At 41.6% G+C, this 27,758-nt stretch overlaps 1 protein-coding gene across 5 annotated transcripts in view; it reads left to right on the top strand.

Annotated features, from left to right (window-relative positions):
- The first annotated feature begins 5,012 nt into the window (after positions 1 to 5,012).
- Positions 5,013 to 27,758, top strand: part of CHRDL1 (chordin like 1) — a 45,175-nt gene continuing 22,429 nt past the window's right edge. For all 5 annotated transcript variants that reach the window (XM_054840019.1, XM_054840022.1, XM_054840021.1 and 2 more), the window contains exons 1-4: positions 5,013 to 5,530; positions 8,548 to 8,694; positions 10,593 to 10,705; positions 14,571 to 14,664. In XM_054840019.1, coding sequence (XP_054695994.1) covers positions 8,568 to 8,694; positions 10,593 to 10,705; positions 14,571 to 14,664 — 334 coding nt within the window. In that variant the 5' untranslated portion in view covers positions 5,013 to 5,530; positions 8,548 to 8,567. The remainder of the gene's footprint in view (positions 5,531 to 8,547; positions 8,695 to 10,592; positions 10,706 to 14,570; positions 14,665 to 27,758) is intronic.

Genomic DNA, 27,758 nt, shown 5'->3' with positions numbered 1-27,758 from the left:
AAGATCAGTTCTTTCACAATTTCATTGTAGTTTGTGTAGATTCCTTCGGCTCTTTGGAAAGTTTGAGTAAAAAATTATGACCCTTCACTACTGTTGCACTCTCACTCAACCACTGAGTACTGGTATTTTGACGCACCATGATGAAGTTCATGCGGCTCATGAACATACAAAAAATTCTGTATTCCTACCAATTGTCTCGCAGACTTTCTTTGACATTACAGGTATGACAGAGAATTATAGGATCATAATTACAGCTGCACACACTATGGCGGTGATGGGTATTCTATAAATAACTGGAATGGATTAGATTATGTTAGATTAGATTAGAAACAGCTGCAGAAGAGCACTTTGAAATCAATGCAAAATTCAGGAGGGCCTCACCTCTCCATGCATGTATATCTATTCTATACCTATACATTGGTATATCTATTCTATACCTATACATGAGTATTCTTGACACCCCACCTAGCAAAGCGTCATTTGCTCTAGGATAGAATGAAAAATTATGTGGTTCCCTTCTCGTGCATTTTCATGTTTGCTGGCAGCTCATGTGACTCTTCTTACCTGTGTATTTGGAAGTGAGATTTAGCAACATATATTTTATTTAGATTTTTTGATGGAACAATGGAAGATTTTCAGCTACTCTTCAGTCTCAGCTGAATATGTCCACATCGAGGTCATGAAGAATTGGGCTGCATTTTGACATTTTATGTAATGTTGTTGTTGTTGTTGTTTAGCAAACTGTATTGAAATCTCAGATTCACTACATCCATCTGTCTCACTGCTAAATAAGTAAATTAATTTCTAGTACTAGAAGACTGAAACTACACTGCGGATGAAGTCAGTGCTACAGAATGAACAGGAGGGTGGAGAATGCTCATGACCATCCTATGCCATAATAACAAAATCATGCACATCTGAAGCCCTTTTTGTTTAACAGTATATGTGAAGACTGCTTGATGAACATCCAGATTGTATTCCCAATATGATAGTTGGAGGGCCGATCCAAACCACAAAAAGTAATTTAGAGATTTTTATAAAATCCTGGGAATAATATTTAGCATTTTAAGATACATTTTCCAAAGGGCTCCACTGAATTTATAGGAATGCAAAAACCAAAGGAATTCATTAGTTTAAGAACTTCCTTTCATACTTTTTCAGAAGTGAAAATTTGACCATAAATAATAATTTTTTCTTGGAAAAAAAGAAAAAAAAAAGACAGGGAGGTAAATGAAAGTTGTGTCATGTGTCTAACATCTCTCAAAGCTCAATGTCTGTTCCAATTAAGAAAACTCTACATGGTGTATAAACATGTTAGCATTGGCGCAAACCCTTTATCCTGTTTTTTTTTCCCTCACAAGAACTGAGAAACAATAGCAGGATACCTACGTACTGCTCAGTCACTGTGAGGCACAGCACAAGGAGATGGACTTCTACTGTCAGGGTCACAGTTTATTAGCTGCTTAACTTCCATTATCTTTAAGGAGAATTACATGGTTAAATGTCTTAAAAACTTGGAGCATCCTTGAATCTCTAATGCCCACTGTGAGGAGCAATTCTTTCCTTTCCAGACACCAGGACACAGAGCATATTGTGGCAAGACGCAAAGAGTACTAGCTTGTAATCGTACTTACTCCTCAGTGATACTCAGGTAGAGCTGGGAGAAGAGGAACGCTCGGGCATGGGTGCAGCACTACCAGCATGCAAGGGCGCAGGCAAACCCCGCAAGCTCAGCAAGGGTCACTCACCAAGAGGCCAACTGTGAACATTTCATTCATGCACAATGTCCAGCATGTGCCACATTATCCTTTGACCTAACAACCGTAACACTTGCTGCGACAATATGTCATGCAAAGATGTATGAGAAGAAACAGAGGCAGCCTTTGTACATGACCGAGAAAGAAGCAGACCCTGACAATTTTAAACTTCATCATCGCTCAAAAGCCCTTGGGGACATTCCAGCAACTGATGAACAGCATGGCCTCAGCAGCAGGACCAGGACTAGGGCATCCTGCCCTTGGAAGCCTGGGTTTCCACCATGTTGCTCGTTCAGTGAGTCCCAAGCCCTCACCTGAGAGAAAGGCTCTTTCAGCCAATTCTCTACAATCTAAATCTGCCAAAGAGTAGGAAAAGGGCTGCATTTTGTATATTGCAATGTTCAGCAAAGGTCTTACACCTGAATTAGTATCTCCAGAGACCGTCAGACACCATCATCTTCTGAAACAGTCTTACAGAATGCAGTGGAAAGTGCTGGCATCTATAGCAACGTTCCCAAGGCACTCTTCAGGCCAAATAAGGAATTTCTTTTCAAAGAATCTCTCTACAAAAGAATTCAGGTCACAGAGTCAACAGAAAATATTTCATTTCTCATTACTACTACACCATGAGTAAAGAGTACTGGAACGATTACTGTTGTCTTTATCTACACACACTGGACTTTGTATCAGCACAGAGAAGGCAATACATGTGATGAATGCTGTCTAGAGGAAGTTTGACGGAGCTGAGTAGCTGTGTTGGGTAAGCCATTCTGGAGGATATCTACACAGTAAAACTGAGCTCTGCCCAGGCCCAAAGCTGTTCCACCAGAGTCATGTAGATGCTATAAAATCAAACTCTCAAGCCTACCTACAAGAACCTGCAGATCCCTACTCACGAAGATTTGCAATCTCTTTTCTTTTCTAGACAGAATTACAAATTGTGTATTTGGTTTTGAGTAACACTGAAGGAAATAGATACTCACATTCCCCAGGATGCTTAAAGTCTTCTGAAAATGACACCATACGTATGTTTGCTTTGGCCACTGATATCCATAAAGAGAATACAGCTTCTAATCAACAACATCAACAACAGAACAAAAACCTCACAGCTCAGAGACCCACCATGGAGAACCCAGCCTTCATCCAACTGTAGTAACACAGGAATTTAGAAAATCAAAACATTCTACTGGAATTTGGACAGCCTATGCGATGCCCCTTTTCTATAAAGAAATGTCATTTTAATGATGTTACTAAGGGAATTTTAATGTCTCGTTAACCCCTCTGAAATCTGATGCCATATCAATTTAGCTCTAACACTGTAGGGAATAGATTGATTGTTGATTTGGAAGAAAAACTACCACATGCGGAGTCACCAGCACAACTTCAGCCTTCTGTAAGGACAGCGGGACAAAAGTGCAGAGCTTCACTTGAAATTTCTTGCAATCCAAGAAACATCCCTGATGATACAATCTAATTTAAATTTAGAGCTATCAAGGGATGTACACAATCTACTGAATCTTGCTAGACTGCTCCAGTAACAAACTCCTTTCCTGTCACAGTACGATCTTTATTTCATTTGACTTCATTTACCTTCGGTGTTACACCCTTCATTTCTACCTTTCCTTGTGGTGTCTGAACTCAGTTTCCGAAACAAGATCAGTGGCACTGGTGAAGTGGTACTAGGGTAAGATTTACCGCTACTCCTACACCCAGGTAACCAAAGGCAGCTCCTAGGAAAGTCCCCCCACTCTATGTCGATGTCAGTGGGAAGACGCTGACTGGCTTTGCATCTAGCTCTTTGCAGAATGCAACAGGGTCGGTTCAGTCATAGATCTGAGAGTATATGTTATTCATATGCAATTTCTCTCACAGGCTGAGCCCCCACAGTCTAACCCAGCACAACATTTAAAGGAACAACATGACTACGGCCCCACAATTTAGAAGCAGGTGTGTACATGCTTACTTCTTCTCTCCATGAGCATGGATATACCTCTGCAAGACCGGCGCTTGTCCAGCTCGGAATCTCTGCCTCCAAGTGCAAATTACTATCATATTTCTGATTCAGAGTTACCATTTGTTTTTCCATTTGCCCATCCCTATTTCACACAGTGGCTCTTCCAAAAGTATCAGCCTGAGCGGTAGCCACTGCATTCAGGACTAAGAGCTTTAAGTGATGATTTTCCTTAGGAACATGGATTACTGCCTGTGCATAGCAAGGCAAAGAGAGGCAGGGTGACACAGAAGTAGGCATGGAGCAGTGCTTTCAAAATGCTTAGCTTCAGAATACAGTTTCTTTCTTTTTTCCTTTTTTAATATTAAGAGTTACAAAGTCACATTTTACTAACACACAGCCCTGCTTACTCATGAAGTCACACTACAAAACCCTTAGTAAGCCAACTATTCTTTCCTCACACTAATACAAGGCTTCACCATACAGTCTATTTTCAATACTTCATCCAGCAGAGTTACAATGAAAGAAATGAAATTTCTGCTCAATTTTCAGCCTTCTGAAAATATCTACCAAGGCTGGGAGGTGTATGACCTCCCAGCAGTGCTCCCCAAACACCCTGGTCCCAAACTAGGGGAAATAGGTTGTAATTTGTTTCTCCACATGATGTCTTTTCATACCTCACCCTTTTTCTCAGATCATTTGTCAAGGGTTCACTGATCTCTTCTTATTAGTTACAGGGGCTACAACAAGACAGAAAAAGAATGTTTGACCAAGCATATAATGTCATGAGTCATGAGTTTAATTCAGTTCCACCAGAATCTCAATGTGACCTTGAAACCTTCTAACACAATAAATCAGACCAGAGAGTACCAGCGGAGGGTGTCTGACAAATCCCAGTGGACGCTAACTCCATCGGGGCTGCTCTGGAGGGCACCTCGCGTGTGAAAAGCCCATTAAAGAGCCATCTCGGTGTAGAGTCCTCTCTCTAAGAAAACCGCCCCTGGGGCTCCGTAACCGAGGAGGGAGCTATGGCCGGAGCGGGTTACGTTCACCCAGCCCGCAGCTCCGTTTGAAGGCACCGGAGCAAGGTCCTGCCGGCCCGCAGGTGGTTCCCGCACGGCGGGAGGGGAGACCGGAGGGCGGGCGCCGAGCCCCCTGCCCCGGAGAGCGCCGCTCTCCCCACGGCCCCCCACAGCGGAGCAAACTCCACCCCAGGCCGTGTCAGTCACGCTGGTGTGCCGGGCGGCAGGAGCGGGGCGCAGGAGAGGAGGGGGCCGGGGCGGGAGGCGGACCGCCGGGGCGCGGGCTGCTCCACTCCTCCTCCCGCCGCCGCTCCAGTGCTGGCGGGGCTGCGGGGCAGGACCCGCCGCCGAGCATCCTCCGGCCGCGGGGCCTCGCTGCGCTCCCCGCTGGGGCAGGAGGCGGTGGCAGGTGTCCCAGGCCGGGCAGCCCGGGACCTTCCGGAGCGTTCGCCCTGCAGCGTTCCCGGAGCTCGGGCTTACGGGATTCCTCCCTGCCCGCTCCCGTCCATCACTCGGGGGTCGGGGGCTGCCGGTGGCGGCTGCCGCAGGACCCGTCGGTCCCCTGCTTGCCCCCTCACCGCCGCCACCGCCGGAGCGAAGGAGAGACCTAAAAGCCCGGGGGAGCCGCGGGAGAAGATTATGGCAACGTGACTGGGAAGCGGAGCCGCCTGGCCGGAGCCCTCCCGTACCCCGGCCGAGCGGAGAGAACGGAGCCGTGCGGCTCCCCCAGCCGAAGCCGCTATTCGCAGGCAGTCTCCGGGGCCCGCGGCTGAGCGGAGCGGCCTCCAGCGCTGCCCCAGGTTTGTGAGCTTTTCTTTCCTAGGCAAGACCCCGGGGAAGGCGCAGTCCCGCTGTCGGAGCTGCGCCCGTTGGCGCGGGCACTGCCCCGGGGGCTGGGGACGCGGCACAGGCAGCCCCGCGGGGATGCAGCCCCGCGGGGATACACCCGACGCCCCCCGTGCTTTCAGCCCGGCTTATTTCGTCCTGACCATGGTAGAGGCCGGCCGACGTGCTGCCGCCTCCTCGGTGGCACCGCCGGCACCTGGCCGAGTCCCGGCGTGCGCGCTGCGGCTCCGCTCCTGGGGCCCCGGGCAAGCGCCGCGGCTCGGACGGGGACTCCGCCGACGGCAGCTCTCGACCTAAAACTTCCCTCTCGGCCCCGGGCGGGGCTGCAGGGCGCTCCCCGGGCTCGGCGCCCAAGGGACGACTATTCTGTTAAAACAGCGAGAGCCAGGAGCCTCTGGCCGCGGTTCACTTGGAGACTCGCCTGCTTAAAACCAACACACACACACACCCCCCCGACGGCAAAAGCGCAAGGCTTGCAGGGATAAAAGCCTTGGGGAGAGCGGAGGGAGATGGGATCCCTGGGATGGAGGGGAAAGCCCGCCCGTCTGGGGCTGAGCAGCCCTGCGGGCAGAACGCCTGTCCCCGCTCGGGGATAGCCGGCTGCCTCTGCTACCACCGCTCCTCTCACAGCCTCTTCCAGCCACTCTCAGCCCTGCTTGCTTGCCTTTTTTTTTTTTTTTTTTTTTTTTCATTAATCGTAAAACGTGGCGAGGCCGGACTCTGCCACTTGTAGTTACTACACTGGGCTCTTTGGAGGGCGAGGCGTTCAAAATAGACCCACATGCCTTATTTCTGTGAGTAATTCATGTAAGAAGTGGATCGCTTTTCATTGTTTCTGCTAAGCAGAAAACACACCAATACTTAACAGGTTAATCCTAACTGAGATTATTTAAATCCAGGAATATTTTTAGGACATTGCCCTTTGGGGAAATAAAGGGAGTGTGCTAATAGTGAAAAGTATGTGTTTATATTTGGAGTAACAACAATACAGAAATTAAAGAGAATTAAGAAAGACATCAAAAAGTCCCCATCCCATTTCTGTTATTAACTCCTCCATTTCACATTACTGTGCAGTCCAAGTTTTAAAATGTTCTTCCTTTTGAAGACCTGACATTTAAAATGGATTTCTGAGCCCTTCTATTCGAACTACCCAATCTAGCTAACAGGTAAAGTACTGCACAAAGGGTAATTGTGCTCCATTTATAAATATTGTTTGCTTAAGCAACCTCCAAGAAGGCCAAAATATTGAAACATTCACGTTTCTGCTAGACCCAGTGATGTTCTACTGTTGTTCTCAATGCATACATGATGTCCTGGGACTAAATTACGAGGTTTTAATTTTAAACAAGTTTTTAAAAAGTTATTTGGCTTAAAAATGTCCTATGTGATTTGAACATGTTGAAAGGAAAAAATGACTTAAACCTTTCTTCTGAAATTGGAATATTATTCTCAGCTTCCAAAATAAATGGAAAGTTTTATTTTGTTACTGCATAGGGAGTGTGCTTTTAAAATAGCGTTATTTTTTTTGAATGTTTTCAGATGCACTTTACATTATTTTGAATGAGCTTACTGAGTCTAGACAGAGTAGTTGCATAGATGTGATGAGTTAAGGAAGATGTCCATTTTGGTTGTGGTTTGGGAATATAGAGTGGAGAGCCCTTAAACAGTAAAGGCAATAAAACCACTCTGATAAAATCAGATCAGCCACCCTTTGTTATAGTATCCTACATCTCTTAATAGGAAGATTTTTCTTTTCAAGTGCTTGTTAACTTACTCTTTAGTTAACTTCTCTAAGCTATCCACCACTTAATTTTGAATATACATATATAAATTATTATTTCTGTTGTGGTTATCTGTAAGCTGAAACATATTCATGTACAGTTCTATTATTTACATGAAATCTGAAGAGGTTGAAATAGTTTACAAAGCGGATTGTTTATTTTTCCAATAGTGAATCTTTTTTTTTTTTAACTTTTGTAAAACTAATTGTGAATCCACATCAAGACTCTTAAAATCAAACCCAAGTCTCTCCAACATTGTAAATTATGGACAAGTGTACTCCGGGAAGATAATATTTTTCAATGAATTCTGATAAACTGTAAAGCATCAACATACTTGTCAATTTAGAATCTTAGGTTGGCTATCAAAAAAAAAAAATTCTACTTTAGTTGATTATTTTCTCCCTTGGTTTTTCCATTATAAAATAATTCACCTTTTAAAAAGCAGAACAAGACAAACAGAACGGTGCGTGCAGCAAGTATGATACCATCTCTGCACCACACAGAGAATACATTAAGCTTTGCTCCATATGCAAGATTTTGACATTAAAAATCTACAAGAATGAAGATGACGTCTCATGCCCCGATTGTACTTTAAGATATCAAGGCAATGGAAGGGTTAACTCTAGAAAAATTAATGATACACAATCCCAGAACAATAGTAGTTGGGAGAGGGGAGGAGGGGGGAATTAGACCCTGTTAGGTGCAGCGAGGAAAACTCCCGCTGACTGCAGCATGGCAGTACTTCACTCGAAGCAGCGATTTCCACAGTGCAGGGTCAATACCCCAGGTATACTCAAGGTTAATTTTATGTTGCAGTTGACACCTGTATTTCCTAAGTAACATCTAAAAGGGCCGCTCTACAAGAAAATCTCCTGAAGTAGTTTCTTGTGAAAGAGAACTTTTAAGAATTCAGATTGCTTACCTGCCAGAGTTCTCTGCTTTGGAATAAAATAAGGACTTTATTAGAAGTAATAAAGTTTTCAGCTTTCATGAATGAGAATGTGGCCCCTTTTCCAAAAATGAAATGACCTGAAGCCAAAGCTGTTTCCATGAAATGAAGATCCATGATACAGGCAGATTTTTTGGTTCTGGCAGTTTAGGATTTCTGTGTGCTGGATGAAATAATGTCAGAGAATTTAAGTATTTTATGGGATTTTAGTTTAATTCACTTAATCTTTTCTTCCCAACAGCTCAACATTCTCTACTTTGGATGCTCTTTCTTTTCCTTTTGTCGATAAAGATGAGAAAAAAGTGGATATTGGAAGATTTTCATTTTATCTTTTTTGGTGTGCTCTGTCTCCTTTTCATAGATGGAGGTAAACTAGAACAAGTAAAACGTAAGTAGACTTCAGACAAAGCTGTCACATTCACCCAAATTTGACAGTTTCCTTCTATTTAACAGATATGGTTCAGAAAAGATCTTCAAACAAGAACGTCCTAAACTGTGGAACTGTGTTCAAAACCTTCTAACATTCTTCCTCCTTCTAATCCTACATTTAGTAGAATCAGGTCACACCCACGTTTGGGGCACGGTTTCCTAAAGCTATACAGGTTTCATTGTGTCATAAAGAACATAATACATCAATTGGAGAATCTGTTTTATTTCAAATATCCTGAATCAAGAGAGTGCTTAATTCCATTTTAGTGACCTCTGTAAACATCTGACAGATTATCTGGATTTTGTCCCATGTGTTAGACTATTGTGCTGAAGTTTTCAGCTTGTGTAAAGCTCGTCCAAGACTGTTCCGTTGTGTTCCAAAAACAACCTCATATGAACTGGATTAGATACATCCTTTGAGAAAATTAAGAGCCTAAGCACTGTCAGAAACTTGATGAGAAGTATTGAAAAGAATACAAACAAAACAAAGGGAATATTTCTACAAAGCCTGTCATCTGTGGGAGATGTTAACACATTTCAGAAAGCATGGCAAGGAGGAGTAACTGCCCAAATAAGCCTGGGAGTTATTGACTGCTTCAGCCTTCTCACTAGCTCTCTGGAATGCTCTCCCCACCTGCATACGCTGGGGTTTAGCCTTCTTCTTACAAAGGACATTGTTTGCCCTTGAGAAGTAGTTGTATTTTTCAGCCTCAGTATCAGCAGCTTCTGCTTCTAAGGAGGTAGATTAAAAAAAAAAAAGAAGGAAAAAAGGTGAGTTGAAAAAAGGCCGCCTTCTCTGCTGAACTTACTCCCAAGAAAACAATGTGCAGGTACCTCTGTTCAAAGAAAGTGCAGTGTGAGAAATTATCAAACTTCACTTCAGCCGTCTGCTTTTTCAGACCCTGCATTTCATTTGTCATGCCTCTGCGTGAAGTGAAAGCAGATCACTTCACAGTTGCTACTGCTAATCCCTACCTCTTGCGACCTTCTTCTAGCCCAGTAAATGGGAAGAATGTCCCTTGCTTGGATTATCACTTGGAAGACAGGTATTTTGTTTGATACCCTGAGGTATCATCTATACTGGAGAATTAAGCTGAATTTGGACATCATTAAGATAACAGGAGGGAATTCTCTCATGGAAACACATGAGAAACACCCTTTTATGGAAGAGATTTGGGTTTTCAATGTTAAACCATGTCACAGGGACAGGGCAGTAATGTCTGATAGGCAGATGGACATCTGCAAAACTGCACCTGCAAGATTAGAAGTGCTTAATGAACAGAAAGATCTTAAAATATTTTGAATGCTGATGCATATGTAAGTCTGAAATAGTAGGACAAACATTTTTATTACATTGTTAAAATGTGGAGATACTGAACATGCAGTGTAAATACAGTGCATTTATGTTCCTTTTGCAGTCCCCTTGTTGAAAATCTCTGTGCTGTACAACCTGGGATTTTCCTGAGTCGAGCCAATTGCTTTGGTTTTGCAGTGAAAAGGTTTTGTTTCCTATAAACCTGTCTGAGCAATCAAGCATTTTAATTTTGTTACCTAAACGAGATCTTAGCCTGTGTTTTTGCAGGTGAAAGGATAAACTCATCCTGTATGAAAGCCATTTTATTTATGAAAGCAGCTATTTCAGGAACCGCAGTTTTGGAAAGATGAGGGGCCATGTCATTTATTTTGGTTTGAGAGGTTAGAAACAACAGCACATGAAGTTAAGGGCATTTCTGTTGTGTGATTCTCCAGTAAAAGAAAAAAATAGTTTAGAGAAAACACTGCACACCTAAAAACACTTTGTAAGCATGGAATGGGAACATTCTTTCATAGCTCTTTCAATTCTTTACTGTTTTACAGATTCAGATACATACTGTGTGTTTCAAGATAAGAAGTATCGTGTCGGAGAAAGATGGCATCCTTACCTAGAACCCTACGGCCTTGTTTACTGCGTTAATTGTCTTTGCTCAGAGGTAGGACTGCTGAGTTATTGATCCTACAACTTATTCTACTTGCTTATTTGACTAGAACCCTTTCTGTTGTATCTACAATTTGACAAAGCCCAAACCTGTTTTCACCAGCGGGTCCTGATCATGCTGCAGGAAATAGAGGCAGGTGATCCTAGTGAAGCGAAAACATTAACAGAGAAGGCCAATACCGGCAAAAAATACTTGCATGGGGTAGACAAAACAGCTCCTCAACTAGCCAGAAGCTTTGTCCATGCTGAACATTGCGTCTTGAATAATTGGACCCCATGACCTAAATATAATCCTTGCAGTTCCATCAATATGGATGATTATGCTGAACCTGAACTCGGTAGTGTTTTGATCTATGTACAATGCCCACATCTTCACAGGCATTTCCACAGTCAAAGCATCTGCTGCCCTAAAGTGCTGAAGGAGCAGGCGTGGGATATCACCGTTTGTAAAAATCTATGAAAGAATGAGAAGATGAAAAATGAGAAAAGGGTGTGGGGAGCAGAGAGAATTGGGTAGGATGTGAAAGGACAGGTCCTTGGCTGCCATCAGGTGATGCCTGATAGGGACACACAGCAGTCATAGATCCCCTAAGTATGTCATATACAGCTGGGGGGGCAGGAAAATGAAGGCCGAATATGTCCCTTGGAGTACTTTAAAATGACTAAACAACAAGGGATCTTAATCACTAACACATGAGACACTCCAGATGCTGTATTTAACGCAGAATAAAGTTTTCTTGGCTAATTCCCTCCTGAAAGTGTAAAATATTGGGCCCCTGTGCAGCATTTGCTCTGAGGGATCTGCTACTACAATTTAATGCAGAGATGCACAAACGGTAGTCCCACAAGCTTGGCTGCATCTCAGAGCTGTGCAGCAGAATGCATCTGTAAGAGAAAAAGCAACATAGTAGCAAGAAAAGGAAAAGGCCTTGGTTACAGCAAAAAGGAGTTTTCACTCACTTTTGCTATCTATGTGCAAAGTTGAAAACTCCCTCAGAGTCTATGCATGGTAAAAGACTTGCTGGAAGGCTGTGTCTTGGGTAGGGATGAAATTCAATGGAAACCCTAGAGATCTGGATACAAGTCTTTGCTCAACGATTTTTAGGAAGATGTTAGTCTGAAGGGATGGGAAAGTGCATGCTATTCTGCTCTAGAGAACAGCTCTGCTGTAATCCAGGCATACGCACGCACTGTGAGGCTCTGACAAATGGAGTATATTTTATTTCTTTCCTTCGCACACGGGCATGGAACATCAGAGTGACAGTTCAGGGCAACAAGGTTAGTAAAAAAGGAAACTGCTTGTGGTAATTATCAGAACATGCAGCTCAGAAGTGGTTCTGGACTCTGCTTCCTTGTTTGCTCTGTTTTACCTTTGTTGTACTGTGAGGGTGCAAAATGTAACTTGGGGTTATTTCAGCCGTGAATATGCTGAGGGATCTCTGGGATGTGACTCCTGCAGCCTGGAAGGAAGACTCCAAGTAACAAGTGCAGCATCCAGCCATTCATTTGAGTTTTGTCCTGACCAAAAGAAATGTCTTCAGCTCCAGACCATCCAGAAACTCTCAATAATTTATAATTTTAACAAAATTAAGGCTAGATAAAGCATTAGAAAACATGCCATGATATAGCACAAGCACAGACCTTAAACCAAATATTACAGCATAAAAAATGAAACTAAAGTGTTGCACAGAGAGCAAATAAGAGAGACCTAAGTATAAACCACTGCTGATTCCCTGGCAGTAAATCGGTTAGGCAAAGGATATGTACAGAGGCTGAAACAGCAACCTTCTCCCTCACGCTGCAGAGAAAAGCTAAAAAAATGCCCAGAGGTCTTCTTCACCAGTGTGACCAAAATGTCTTTGCTGGCCTCAAACATCATGATCCATAGGATCTCTGCACAAAACAAGTCTCACAAACCGAGATCTCTGCTCCATCTCTAAACAACAGTCTGTCCATCCATCCCCCCCAACACACAGACTTCTGATGTTTAAGAAGAAGGCGAGACAAGTTAACTAACTAAACAGAGGCCAAATTATTCAGCCTGGGATTTAAAAAAAAAAAAAGCCATCCTGTTTTTGCATGTATGTAGTATTGTATTTTTACAAGTTATAGTTTACATACTTAAACCAGAGTAAAACTAAACATAATTCAGTGTTCTCACCCTGTTCCCCCTTTCTTTTACAACCCCTCCTCCCCCACAATACACAGTGGAGACTGTTGACTGTTACTGTCAGGTAAATTGGAGCACTCACAGTTTGTCAGATCATTATTTTACTCTCTACAGCAGCTTTTTGCTTGTGGTCATAGTCAGATCTGCAGAGGCTAAAATGAATGTTCTCCACACTTAGCACTGATAATACAGCTTGGGAAGAGAGATGTGTTGTTACTCTTTGGGTATCCGATGCAGAAGTGCTAACCATGGCCCTGACTCACAGAGGGCTACAGGAGCTGTGAATCTAAGCATAAGATCAGTCTTACCAAGCGCAAGATCAGTTAAAATAGTTCTGTCCTGCTGCAAACAGGGGAGTACTGCAGACGGCACTGACGAGCAAAGTAGGTCTGCAGAATTTTTATCACAGCTGATCATGCACAGAAAGTAAACATTCACCCAGGAGATTTCACAGGACTAATAATTAAGAAGGGAGCGAGGCCATGGAACAGGTCAAGTAAGCAACATGGAGCCAGGCCAGCAGGCAGTGCCGGCCTTTCTTCTACGGTCGTGCTTTACAGGCTCTCAGGTGATGCTCTGCTGGGCAAGGAGCTGTGCAGACCAGTGATAGTCCCTATCCTGCAAAGAGCTTACAGCCTAAAATTTGCTCCTTCTCTATAAAATCAGTATATTTAATTTCCATCATGATTGGAAACAGATGGTGATATCATTTTTAGTGTCTTTCCAAAGCAGATGCACAAATGTAGTTTGTGGGTAGTAATGATCTAACAGTATGATTCCAGCCTGTGGTCTGCAGATATTTAGGAGTCAATGGATTAATTTGAAAGAGATGGCTAGAGAAGCCTACAGATACGCTATCTAAGGAATAGATAGCACCTCCACTGGAAACATTTCATTGCTCCAGAAGGCATATGAAAACGAAGAGGGTTTATTCCTGACACCACCGAAAACTACAGTCATACCATAGTGTCAGTGTTCATACCGAAAGATCTTTCTTGCTATAAACATGAGTGACTCAGAGCCAAATTAGGAGGATGAATTATAGATAGGAAATGGGAATTTGAAATGGATAGTCTTTTCTGGTTACAGACACTGGAGAATGAAAATTCCCTGTGTTTTAATTATAAATCAAACTTAGATGTGGTCAAATAGAATATTATGTTGATGATATGAATAATGAACACTATTCCCAAGACTTGCTTGTATTTCTTAGAAAAATGGCTACTTATGAATTGGTGGTTTTTGTCTACTGGGGAACCCATAAAATGAAAACAAAAGACTCTCCACAGTTTTCAGGAACAACTACAGACACTATTGTCTCTTGCGGTCTTGAACTAACCCTCAGTAGGGGATATCTCAGAGACCTACCATTCATTATCTGTGTCTTAGTTTGGGAAATGCAATTCCTAAGCATAATCTGCTCAGAAGAAAAACACCAATGAACATTGTTGCAATCCATTTTTAGGCACTTCCTCTGATTTTAAGGTTTGTATGGATTTCTGCTACATTCTGACCTCTAGCATAAATTCAGAGGCAGTGAAAGTAGTCTGGGCTTACCCTGGTGTGAGTGAAATCAGAATGTTGTAAAAAGGCGTTGTTTTTTTTTTAAATATCTAGATGCAGAATAGAGAACACGGAAATCAGTAAGATAGCCCATTTCATTAAAGTATTATATTATGTTCATCTGCAGAATGGAAATGTACTGTGCAGCAGAATAAGATGCCCAAGTCTACACTGTCCTTCCCCTGTGCATGTACCACAGCTGTGCTGCCCACGATGCCCAGGTAATTCCTATTAATAACATACAGTCCATTCTGAAATAGTTATTTAATATATTGAGTAACAGCAAAATTAAATGTCTGTGCTGGAAAACTCGGAAGTAAACATCCTTCTATATCCATTTAGGTCATGAGAGGCTTGTCCTACAGTAAGTTATAGTATTTCCTATGGTGGTTTCTTTTCAGGAAATCAGAAGTAGAAATTGGGGAAGGGATCAGGTAAGCTGCCAAGTCCAGTCCCCTACAATCCAGGCAGAATGTAGCAAAAGTTTCACTGGTGGGGTCCATGGACTATCCACTCCCCACTCCTTCCCTTATCTCTAAACTCCATCACAATAAAACCCCATCCCCAAATGTCCTAGGTTTCTGCTTTTGGTGCTTTTCATAACAGCAACACATGGTTATTTGCAATGGTTCTCTGTTAACAAGCAGTTCAAGATTGCTGTGGCAAACGTGCATTTGTATAGCATCACTGTACAACCAGTCTGGTAACATTTGCCTTTTACATCTCAAATCCAGGCATAGCTTCATAATTAGTAGAGACTGTTGTAAATCACAGAAGCAGTGCTGTACAAGTTTATGACTATATAAATCCAATTGGATACTGTATAGTAAATTCCTCCAGACTGTACATTTATTATATGCTCATTATTAAGAGCCACTGTATGAAAGAGACTAAGCAGGATCTTTCACGAGGCTGTTACAACATTCCCGACATGGCCTAATGGCTGGTAGATTTGACTGGAGCTTTTCCCTAAATGTCTGTCTTAGTGGCACCCCTCATTTCCACTTATAAAAGAGTATTCATGCAGCATCATAGAAAGGGGTTTTATTTGACTTACTCCAGAGAGTTTCATTGTCTGAGGAAAACAGCTGTTCCCTGACCAAAACCTGTGAGCAGGAAGCAGTACGCAATGCTGGAGGAACATGAGTGCACAAGTCAGTTTGCTGTTCAGCTGGGATTGGAGTGTGTTCATTGCTTTTACTGGAGAATAAATGGCATCCAGCTGTCAATTTTTGGTAGGATTCATCTGTCCTGATGATGATGTACATCTGTCTATCAGATGTGTATAGTAATACCTGATCTAGGGATCTAGAATCCTTTTTTAATCAGTGATGAGGAAGAAGCATTTCAAGCACATAACTCATCTGATGCCATGACGCCACCCTTCTTGTGTCCTGGGATGAGACTCATCCCATTCAACTTTAGAGTTAGCACTTCAGCATCTAGTTGATGGTAGAGTTTTCTCTATGATGGTCTAATGCATAGGAAAGAAAGTTTGTAAGGTAGTATGCTTTATTTGACCAACTAGTACTGTTAGATTAAGTGGTAAGATGCTGGGAACACGAACCCCTTTTCCGTTTTCAGATCAAAAGAAGGACTGGTGGGCCGGTGTGCCCAAAATCTGGTCTGTTTTTCCAGCTAATCTAAACTTCAGTTGGCAAGGGAATCATCTAGATACCCTTTATAGCTGTTGGAAACATGCTGTCCCCAGAGGGTGATTCATCCTGTTACCCAGAATGAGAAGAATTTTTCCCTGGAGATGCCTGTCTCTCTCCACTGATTATTGAGGGAGCGCAGGCGAATAGCTTACACTAGATGCTTACTTTTTTGACAGCTTAAGTTAAATCACAGAAATTCCACTCTCAGTATGTAATTGGCATTTGGGGTCAGGAACTTTTTCCTTTTTTTTTTTAATATCTCTGTACAGTATTTAGTATAGAAACATAAATGCTTCTGGATTGACTGTTTTTGCTTCAAGTGCTCTTTGGCAGTGAATTGTTTGGCTTTTTTCTGTTTGTGAAGCTGTAAATGTCGTGATACCTATGAAGATTTTAAAACATTCTACAGTGACCTAGTGAGGAAGAGTAAGGGCCCCTGTACACTCTCAAGTCTATCTTATCAAATTAGGTTCTTGCTATTCAGACTCTTCAGCTAGAGTTTCGTACTGTGTGTTTAAACTGATAAATTCAGAAAATTTTCAGAATGAGCCCTTCCTGAATTGTGATCCATTATCTTCTCTTAACTGCTCCTAGAGTCTATCTATAGTCTATCTGCAACATATGGTGGGCCATTAAATTGTTAGGTGGGCAGCATCTCATTAAAAATGAGAGTCCCGCTAAGGTTTATTTTTTCCCTAATTGAATCTGTAATTCAGATAGATCTGAAAAAAAGAGGACCTGGAATCTCCTGTGATTTCAGGGGTTATTTGCATTCTGCTTTCCACCGTGATTATGCATATCATATTTGGTGCTCTGTCTTCAGTGGTAATGTTCATGCCTGATCTGAATAGGAATCTCAAGCATTCTTGCACATCTTATGCCAGCTTTCCATTCCTCTGTGTCTGGCATACAATGTCTTTTGTGCAGCATCCCATGATCTGCAGGAAATTCATTTCTCTGGTTTCCCTGGTTAATTTTTAATGGAACATGCCAGAGCTCTGGCCATTAGCCATCCCTTCGCATTACTCTCATAAATACTCATTATATTCTGTCACGTATGTTTCCCCTCAGTTCCTCAAGCTGCATTTCAGAAATGAGTAGTGCTAGTCACAGTGACTTTGGGCTCTTCCTCCTGATTTTCTGCAGGCCTTGTAGAGAGTAACTGCCCAAATAACTGCCTCCTTATTTAATGAAGCAGAGGTAATGCCAGGAGGCAGCAACTTTCATTGGAAACTGAACTTCATAACTACCTAAGTGGAGGAGCTGTTGAAGGGATTCCTTTAAGAAAAGTTGGCACTGCTCTCCCTTTGGAATTAAGGTCTCCTGCATCCATAGTGACACTGGACTTGCTGACACAAAGAGATGCAGTGTTTGTATCCTGTCTCCCTGGCACCAGCCACCACGAATCTTAAGTAGTTGTCAGACATATGTTATGAAGCATCTTCTACTTTTTACCAGTGGTTCAATCCTACCAGCTTCTACCAGATTCACTGCTAACTTTTTTTTTTTTTGGTGAAACCTATTCTATCTAGCATTGGCAAAATCCAGACCTTGCGTCTTATCAGAACTAGGTATTCCTCCCTTTTGCAGCTCTGAAAAGTATACTATCTGAACTGTATTCTTATCATCACACATATGTAACCAAAAATACTACGTTCACATTCATTGGGACTCTTTTTAACATTAGCGACACTCAAAAGGACATCACGTGCTTCCAAGCTGGAACTCCTTCCTTCATCTCAGGATGCTCCAGGCATTGTCAGAGGAGAGGTGATTTATAGAGTTAGGGAGAGAATTCACCATCATTCTCAGAGCTGGATCGGCTCTTGAGCCAGAGTGGACTTCAGACCTCCTGCCTCCTGTCATGAAAATAAACTTAATGTACAAGTTCTTCAAGCATTTAGCTGCTGCTGCTGTCTCTTATGGCACTACTATGGACAGTGCCTTAATAAATGGAACATTTATTGTAGATCATTTCTACGTGGAACAATTGTGAATCAAAGCATATAGAGTCTAGTTAAAGATCTACAATTTTTGAGTACACTCTGGAATATGTAAATCTAAGACGGGAAAGCTTACAGCAGAAGCAAAAATGCACAACTGCAGGATTTAGAAAGGGTTTTCGTATTCCACTTGCTGGTTTGATTTCTCAGCAGATAAGGCTGCATGCTGGAGTATGAATCAGCCCATCTGGCTCTAGTGTTTTTTAAGCTTGCTGCCCTGACTAAACACACTGGCTTCCAAGAACGTTCATGATTAGTAACACATTTAAGTTTAAGCTCCTTTGGTACTATGATTTTTCTGTATCAAATTCAAACCACACTTCTGATGTACTTTTCGTTGTTCTTCAGATATTGAAATAACAACAAAATGTCAGGTGGTACCTATATACATAGCTGGACTAAATACAAAGATGGACCAGATCAGGTATCTCATAATAGTGGTCTGAGAACATCACCTAAAAATAAATGAGGCTGTGTCTGCACAGTAGTCTGCAGCATGACTTAGGAGTACCTGTATCTTTGAACGAGCTATTTTAGATCCTGGAAACAGCCTAGTTAGGACAGTACAGGACTCCTGGCACTGCAAAACTTGCTTAAGAAGCAGGAAAAATGCGCCTGTGATGAACTCAGTGCTACTTTTCTCAATTCCTTCAGTAAGTGAGCTAGTCCAAGTAACACATTGCACTCTGTAGTGTAGATGTTCTTAAAGACTCAGCCTTGCAAGATGCTGAGTATGTACACCACTCCTGTTGACTTGATACACATTGTATATCTAAACACAGAAGTGTGTGTATAATACAATGCATCTTGCACTGAATTACAACCAAAATCTTCAACCTGGGCAGTTGGAATGCTCTGGTGGAATGATTTTTCACTGCAGAATGCACATACAACAAACCATTTGGTGAAGAGGTGTTGGGTTCTTCCCAGCTCACGCACCAGAGTTCCCAGGCTCTCAGTTCTAGTCTTCTCATCCTTCCATTCAGAAAAAACCCATCTATTTCACAAATGTTCGTGGGATGGAGGAAGGCCCATTGTGCCCAACTCTTCCATTCTCTATATAATTCTTGTTGCTACCATCTACACTTCTCAGATCACTAAGTGAGAAACTGATGGCCCAGAGTAGGAAAGAGAAAAAAAAAACCATTCAAATGTGATAATACTAAAAGTTGTTCAGGTGGTCTCTTACTGAGCAGATACTGTTTTCCATGCTGTAGTAAAGGAACAGTTGTTACTTCCCATATAAAATGGATCTCTGTTGACTGATGCTACACCTCTGAAATTAAAGTCAGAAACACTTCATATCCTGAATTCTGGACTGAAAACAGACTATTATAGAAATTCTCAAGATCAAGAATTTTTGTCAGTAACCTGGCAAAGGATGTATCATCCTTCTAAAAGTTGTGCCTGAACCAATACGCGTGGTTCAAACACCTAAGTATTTCATGAGAATGTGGAGATGGATCCAGACTTCACGTATGACTTATGAAACTTTAGAACTCTCCACTGTCCAAAAGATCAGGTCTCTGCCCTACCATGAAAGATCTTCAAGGTTCTCAACCCTGACAAGTTGCAAACACAGAAACCCTTTTCCTGTCTGTATGTTAAATCTGTCCCTCTAAGTCCCCAGACAGCAGAATTTATTCATGAACTAGGCTGCCAATACATCCATTTTCCATCTTACCCCATAAAAAGATTTGAGACCATTGGTCCTGGAGCAGTATGAACAATCTCTTGAGCTTGTGATTTCCTTTCTCTTACATAATGGTGAAAGGATTAAGGAAGAAGGCCACAGGGAGATTCTCATGAGAAGAATGATATGCAGATAGCATTTCTTTCTTTCATGATGCTTTTTCTGAAATTTGAATATGACAGCAGCAAATATTATAGCTATTGAAAGTTGATACATGCTGTATTTTGAGACAAATAAAAAAAGGCATCTTACAAAGGTGCCTCCTAAAGGCCTAAATGTACTCTGTGAGATGAAAACAACAGAGCAGTAACAGCTGTAATTTTATGAAAGACTTGACATATTATGTAGAAGTCTCATAAAATCCATCACTTGGGGAAAACAACAACAGCCTGTAAGTGATTTTGATACTGAATTCTTAGTCTTCTACATGCAGCTGATGGGAACACTGTGCTTGATATATGAAGGGCACTTGGGCTGGCAGGGATTAAGGAACAGTAGAGGACAATCTCTGTGTAAGTCATTGGTTGAAAATGGTTAAATCTTGGCAGAAACGTTCAGATGAAAAAAAAATCTAATGTAATCTAGTGTATAATAGCTTGGGGTTCCCTTCACACACCTCCTTTGTAGCCATCAACAATTAGCATTGGAGGAGTTCAAACATCTGATCTACATGTCACCTACAAAATCTAATCTATCAGTGACAGCACAGCGTACCATGTGTACAACTGAAAGTCCCTGGCAGTGTCTTCATACAAAACACAGTGCTGAAGAAGTGAGGAAAAAGAAAACTTACTATGCAGAAAGAGATTTCTGTACAATTACTTTTGGAATACCAGAGTGGGGAAACTTCAGGAATAATCAACTTTAATGAATGAACTACAAAGCTTGAAAGTCCCACTGGTTTAATTCTTAGCTCATACAACATTATCCACACTTCTGGAAGCAGCTGAATTGTCTGAGAGATAATGTAAAAAGTTAGACTCCTGAAAACCTGGACCATTTGAAACCATTATCCATGCTTGTCTGAACTGTTCATCCGAAGAATAAAATCTATATATTCTGTAGCTGATGCATGGTGTATAACAAGTTTATAACCACTTAGTAATGAGTCCTACAAGGATCATCTTCCTGACACCAAGGAATAGACGGTGCTTAAATAACAGTCCATTGATAGAAATGTGATTTTGGAGCTATAGGCACATCTCAGATTTTAGAAAAACTGGCCACAGTCTCAGCATCCTGCCCACTTTGTCACATGTCTGACAGGAACCTCTGTTCATGGAAGAAATTCTGCATCCTCAGCTCCCCTTCATTGTTCACCTCTGCCTTCTTTTGTTTTGTTTACCTCAGCATCTGAATCTCTTGAGACCTTTAATCCATACTGTTGCACTGCCTGCAGGCCCAGTAGCTATGCCTTCACTGCCCACCTCTGCACTTTTCAGGTAATGAAAAAGAAATTAAAAATAACTTGTGACCCAAGCTCTTGGCAGTCATGGTACAGGAGACTGTGGAATAGGTATGCCAACATACATAGCAACTGATAGTAATAACTGGAGAACTGTTTACTATTACCTATTGATAAAAGCAAATTTCATATTTTTCCAGTCCACATTTGGTTCCTGTGGAGGTACCATAGAATTACAGAGCTGTGCTTGTTTATATATACATACAAGGTGGATATTCATACCTGGAATATGAAAGACTCACAGAATGTTATACAGCACCAGAGATTAGTGAGATGCTCTGGTTTTTGTATAGTCCCAACAACGGGTAGCTGTCAGTTCAAATAAATTGTTTATTTGGAAGTAGATTTGATTTGGAAATATAACTACACAGGCATTGTTGGGAGATGTCTAATTTTTTCCTATTGACGTGCGCTCAGATAATTCAGTTTGTTTTGTGATCTGCCTTTGTTACTAGCTTCATAAGGAATGTTTGCTATCACAGCCAGATTGAGGTTATCACTTGTTTCCATTCTGCTTTTTTGACTATAAAAATTCAAACAATGTATCTGTAAATCAGCATCCAGAACACACTGAAAAAATAACTTCCCACATGGATGACAGAATTAGAACTCCCATTCCTTGGACTGACATGATAGGATAGGATAGGCTTCTCAGAATTTTTCCAAGATAACTTCCAAGAGCTTCAAAGATGCTTCCGAGAGGATTCAAAATGCAGCAAAGCTTCACTCAATTTGTTTCCTCGACTGGCAGAGTGATTGGTAGATTCATATAATAGTTCAACCTTAGAGCAGGAATTAAAATGGAGCAACCTAGAAAGTGTTTTATGACTCCTTCAGAGTTTTGCTGGGCAATTTTTTATGCCACTATAAAAGAAAACACAGGAAATTAAGCTGCAGAAAATATATTAAAATAATGTAAAGAGCTTGACTTTAGCTAGAAAGCTAAAAAACAACCAACGGCCTTTTGAATGTTTAAACTGAAACTACATCTTTGCCTTGAATCTGTATGAAAGTTCATTCTGTCTAGATAAGGTGCTACTAGTTCCTTCAAGCAATGAGTTTCATACACTTTCTATCGTCTGACCATATTAAAGACTAGCTGTTGTGATTAACTCTGAATTACCTTGGAGTTTTTAGAGCTTAACCTGGTCCTTGAAGTTATTTTAATGTAAAGCATTTTGTGGCTTAATATCTTTGACACCTGCACCTCTGAGAGGCACATATGGATTTTGTTTAGAGCTTGTGTTTGCAGTTTTTGGATAGTGCACAACTTTTCAATCCAAATTTATTGTCAGCCTCAGCCACTGCTTTAAAAACAACATTGTTGCGCTGTTTTTGTTGTTTTTTAAAGGGACCATCACACATCATCTATGTCTTTTAAATCATAGATTTATAATAAGTTGGATTGTGATGCATGACTGAGGGAAAAGGCTAAATGCAGATGGACTGAGGGTTGATCCACAGTCTACTGTAGTCAATCAACAGATTTCTATTAGCTTTGATAGTTTTTGGACTAAGCCTTCTATGAAAACAGATGCAGTTATTGACTGTGATACAGTCCCCTCTCTAGAAATGCTAAGGAGTATGGCAGAAATATGAGACAGAAGATGAAAGAGGAAACTGCCTCTATGCTATACCACACAGAGTAGGTGTTTGGGCCAGGTTCCAAATCTATTTAGCTCAATGGACTTCAGATCAGACCTTAAGGTGACACATTCATATAGAGTGGAAACAAAAGTAAAGGGAAGAAATTAAGCAAAGGAATTTTTAATAGGAAAGAAATCCATTTGCTCTCTTATGCTGCGCTATAATCCCCCAAGGACCTCCAGCACCAAAGGTTATTTAAAATAATACTCAGTGATCCCTTGAAGATAACCTTGCACTGAAATAGTGTAATAGGTTTTCTCTGTCTGAGGTTCCTGTATTCTCATGAGATGATGAATCAGGATTTAGTTCTGGTGGTGAAGTAGCTCTGGAATATTTGTGGTTTACCCTTCTTGACATGATAGTGGTAAAAACATTTATCTTTTCAGCAGCTAGTGGCTTTGACCTTGCAACAGCCAGTTTGCAATAGCAGTTCGTCCCACCACGTGCTGATGGCACTCTGGGCTCAGTTTAGTTGTCCAGCCCTGAAGCTGCACTAGGAGCGAGTCAGGAATATGTAGTAACTGAGTCGATGGTGCTGACCGGTTTCTTGCCTTTCTGAGGCAAATGTATGCAAGAGGCCCCCATAGATACTGAGGAAATTTTGGCAGATTTTTGGAAAAAACAGACCACATGTTATCTCAGGTCACCATGACACTTGTGTGCCACAATGTCCTTTGCTGCCTATAATATAGATTCCCTGTCTTCTCTGTTTTCTTTATCCTCTCTGCATTTGGACTCTCTCATCTCTTAGCCCCAGCATAGCACACTCATACTAAGGTGGCCAAAAAATGATCACAGAATGTCTCCTGCACTGAAGGCCTTTGTGGGGAAGTGAACCACGGTGGCAGAAGGAGGAAATCCAGATTCCCAGCTATATACTTCTTTGCACCAGCCCTTCTGTTACAAAAGGATTAGAGGACAAGCATTAATTGGATCTCTGGGTACAAAGCAAACCTACTGCTATCACTGTACCTTAGCTTCACTGGAACTGCTGGAAAATAGGCAAGTGCTCTGTGTTATATAAAAGCACTGCTATTTGTGCATGAAATGCACTGCATAAACACAGCAGAATATTATTTATGTGATCTTTTTCCCATATAAACATGAGGATCTTTTTTTAAAGAATATTTTAAAAAATACAGTTTGGTTTGAACACATAGCATCAGGGTTAGTTCAATCAACAGAGTTATTCCAGATTTATTCAGCATAACTATGATCAAAATCTTGCTGACTGTCACTCTCCTAGCAGGCTGCATAATCTCTTTCTGCAGGATGCTTCCCTCACCTCTTTACGTCTTAGGCTGCTCTGTTTTGAATTTGTAAGGATCAGATTATCAACACATATTTATTCCTCCATTCCAAACATGTGTCTCATACTGAATAGCTGTTTCTTATATATAATAACCATATTCCATCGGCTTATATGTAGTAGAAGGAAGAGCCTAACGTAGAGGATTTCTGCCTGGAGGCAGGCTTCTTTATCTTTCACTTGGAATGTTACTAGCAGTTAGATTTTTCCAGGACTGGGAAGAGCTTTGGCTGAACCCTTGGAACATAGACACCAAGGCAGCAGGGGTCAAAGAACTCATTACTACTTTTTCAGAGCTCTGATTCCTTAGGTGAAAGGAGGCTAGTTCAGATATTGTTAACCAGGGCAGCTCCATGACTGCTGACTTCTATACATGCTTATCTAGCTGTCAAAATGCCTGTTCCAGCAACAGGAAGAAGCACATAGCATTTTAAAGCTGGAGAGAGGAGTTTAGCCCCGGTCCTCTCACAAAGCAAATTTAAAGTGATTAGATTTACTTGCTTTGTGTTTCTCTCCTGTACATCAGGATGACCGAGGATTCAAACACGTTCCAACTGGCTGTGCAGTCACTAGTAACTATAAGAGTAAATTGCAGTCACTCACTCTGGGCCTGCTTCGGTAAGAAGCCAGATTGAAGTCTGTATCTTGCAGTCAGTAGGAGTTGCAAAGGAGCTTCAGATTCTCAAGTATTGTACACATGTCCTTGGTGCACAGACAGATAAGTAATGTGAGTTAGTAGGCAGCAAACATGCACAACCACAAAGGAGAGTCCAAACCTGCTGCCATCCAATGTGATATTAATGCATCACTTGCTGTTGCTTTCCCCTGCACCAATGACACAGGGTGTTACTAGCACACACCATCGAGAATGAAGTACACTATTTCTCAGGACCTTCCTTTTAGCTTAGTTTCCCCTGCATGAGGTGCATAAGCATTACCTGCCAAAGGGAAATGTTTTGAACCAAAGCGCAGCTCATGTGCTTTGCATTAATTTTCAATATTGCTGCCCCGAAACTGAAATTAAAATGTTACACCTTGTTTACATACGTTTCCTAGTCTCCAGAGTTATTCACTGAGGAATACTTCCTTCCAGAAGTAATTCCCTGGCTTCACTGGGATCCATCTGAAAGGGGCTAATCTATACTGTGGTGTAAAGGACACCGTTCACCACATGCAAGGCGGGACCTTAGAATATATTGTTACCCTTAAAGTTTTAAAGATTCTGCACCAAGAATTAAAAAAAAAAAAAAGATCCATGAGTCAGCCCATTGTCATGGGTGTTTGGCAAAAAAAGACAAGAACTGTTTTTGCTGCTGCTAGTCCCAGCTCCACTTTCAGATAAAAGCTGAAAGTTGGAGTGGGAAACACAGTTCCTACTCTGCATGTGTCTGGCTCATGATCGAGCTTTTGCTATGAGTGATAGTACTCAGACTAGCTAATTTGGGGAAGTCTTGTCCCATACACAAAGTGAATTCCACTCTAAGACAGATGCGCAGCTCCTCTGGGTGACAGCCTTTTTCATGTTAAAACCATAGTTCAGTGGCAGAGGAAAATGCAGCGTTTTTTACGTTGTGGTTGGCCTTTGGCAGCTGCAACCTGCATTCTGGGAGCAGTTGAAGAAAGCTAGAGCGGTAACAAGGTGCATAACATAAAGGAAGCTTCCAACACCTTACCTGCATCTCTCCTCCCTGCATTTTATGCTTCCAGCTTCTAGCATGAATTGCAGTCAGTGCAAGTTAGCATTTTATTCTACATTGCTGCCTGGATTTTTTTCAACCCACTTTGTAAATTGCAACTCCACCTGCAGGTTTTTATCCAGAAATGTAATTTTCTGCACATAAGTAAGTTATCCCATTACTGTTATTCCAGACTTCTTCAGTTAGTATTTTGGGGCCTCCTAGAATTAATCCTTCACAGTGGAACCTGAAGCCCATTCTGTTGGCCTTTAACACTGCTATGAAAAACACCAGTAAAAAGACTCAATAAGCACGAATCATCCCTATATCTCTCTACTGACTTATGTGTAAGTTACCCTAGAGAATGATTTTCCTTGTAGGGAAAAGACCTGGACTCCATGAAGGAGGAGAATTAACAATATTTTTTTAACAAGGAGACCTAGGGGCATGTGCAAGTCCTACCCAGGCAAACAGTTTTCCAAAAACAGATGTCAGGTCATCAAAGTGCTGCCCACTTGTGTTGGGCAGTGTGTGTACCTATGCTGATTCAGGTTTCATAAAATTTTCAATAAGCAAAACAGGAAGAAGTACTCTCATACTCTAGTCATGTTCCCCTTCGGGGTTAGAAATGCTCGTGGTCTGCACATTTCCAAGAATTGTGTTTTATTTTGACCTTCATAATTGCTCTTTATGTGTTGCTTCCGAATAGTTAACCTGCAATTCTTATGCCAATTTTAAATGTCAAGGCAAGTAATATGGCCTCACATGATGTTATCTTACAACTTGGGGTGACCTGATTTCTGTACAGAAGCAGCATCTGAGGTGCCCAGTCAGTGAATAGCAAACCTCACTGGGAATACAAGTGAACATGCAGGAGAGATGTCAGTGCAAACAGTTGTCCCAGAATTACAGTAGAATTCAATTGCTTGTCTAGTGAATAGGGTTCCAAAACAAATCCTTGGTCTCTTCATCTGTACATGTTTATGCTCCGTGTTGATTCAGAAAACATGTTTCATAAAACCCTCTCTGGATTCAAATTTATAATCTATCATCTGTCTACTTACAAAAGACCAGAGAGACTATCTGCAGAACAGTTCCCAGTATGGTATGTTTCTTAAGGCATTAGACCTCATGATTAATTTCATATTGTTTAGCACTTGATTGTTTTTATAAGGGTGGTTAATAAAACAGACAAACTGCAAAAACCAAGCCAGGCTGAGCGCCTAGCGTTTCTGCTTGATGTTAAAAGCCCATCTTTTTCAGTAAATGACACTAGGTGATTCTGAATGTTGCAGTTTAAAAATAGTTTCAAGTCAGCAAGCCAAGAGTCTGTAGGACTTTTAAAAAATTATCTTTGCCAGATGTTCTGATACTAAAATAAGCAATAGTGAGAGTGCTAAGTTAAGTACTAACAAGAATGGCCAGAATATTGTACAAGGAAGTACCTCATAGAGATGCAATAAAAACTCAGAGACCCTTCCTGAAGTGCTGTGCAGGGTCCTAACAGACCCCGCTGAGAGGTATGCAGCAGTATGAACTTTGCCTACACACCTTCCTTGTCTAATCTGTACAATCTTGGTTACCACCTCAGCCTGTTTCTGGTTGCAGGTCGGTAAAACTCAATACAATGACTTTCAGAGAGCCAAGATGCTTGGTCTGATCGTCCACAATGGCAAAGACCACCCGAGAGCAACTGATTTTCTTGTCCTGAAGGTCAGATGTCGCATCATAAATACTTTACTCATTATCATGCCATGACTGTCCTGATTCTGGTTTTGCTAGTTTGCTAGTTAGTATCCTAAAATTGTTTGTTAGCAATTGTACCTGTACCTCCTGATTTCATCCAGAAGGTTCCCAGTTTAAA

Source organism: Grus americana, chromosome 12 (assembly GCF_028858705.1).
Source record: "Grus americana isolate bGruAme1 chromosome 12, bGruAme1.mat, whole genome shotgun sequence".
NCBI lineage: Eukaryota > Metazoa > Chordata > Aves > Gruiformes > Gruidae > Grus > Grus americana.
This window is presented reverse-complemented; position numbering and strand designations above follow the sequence as displayed.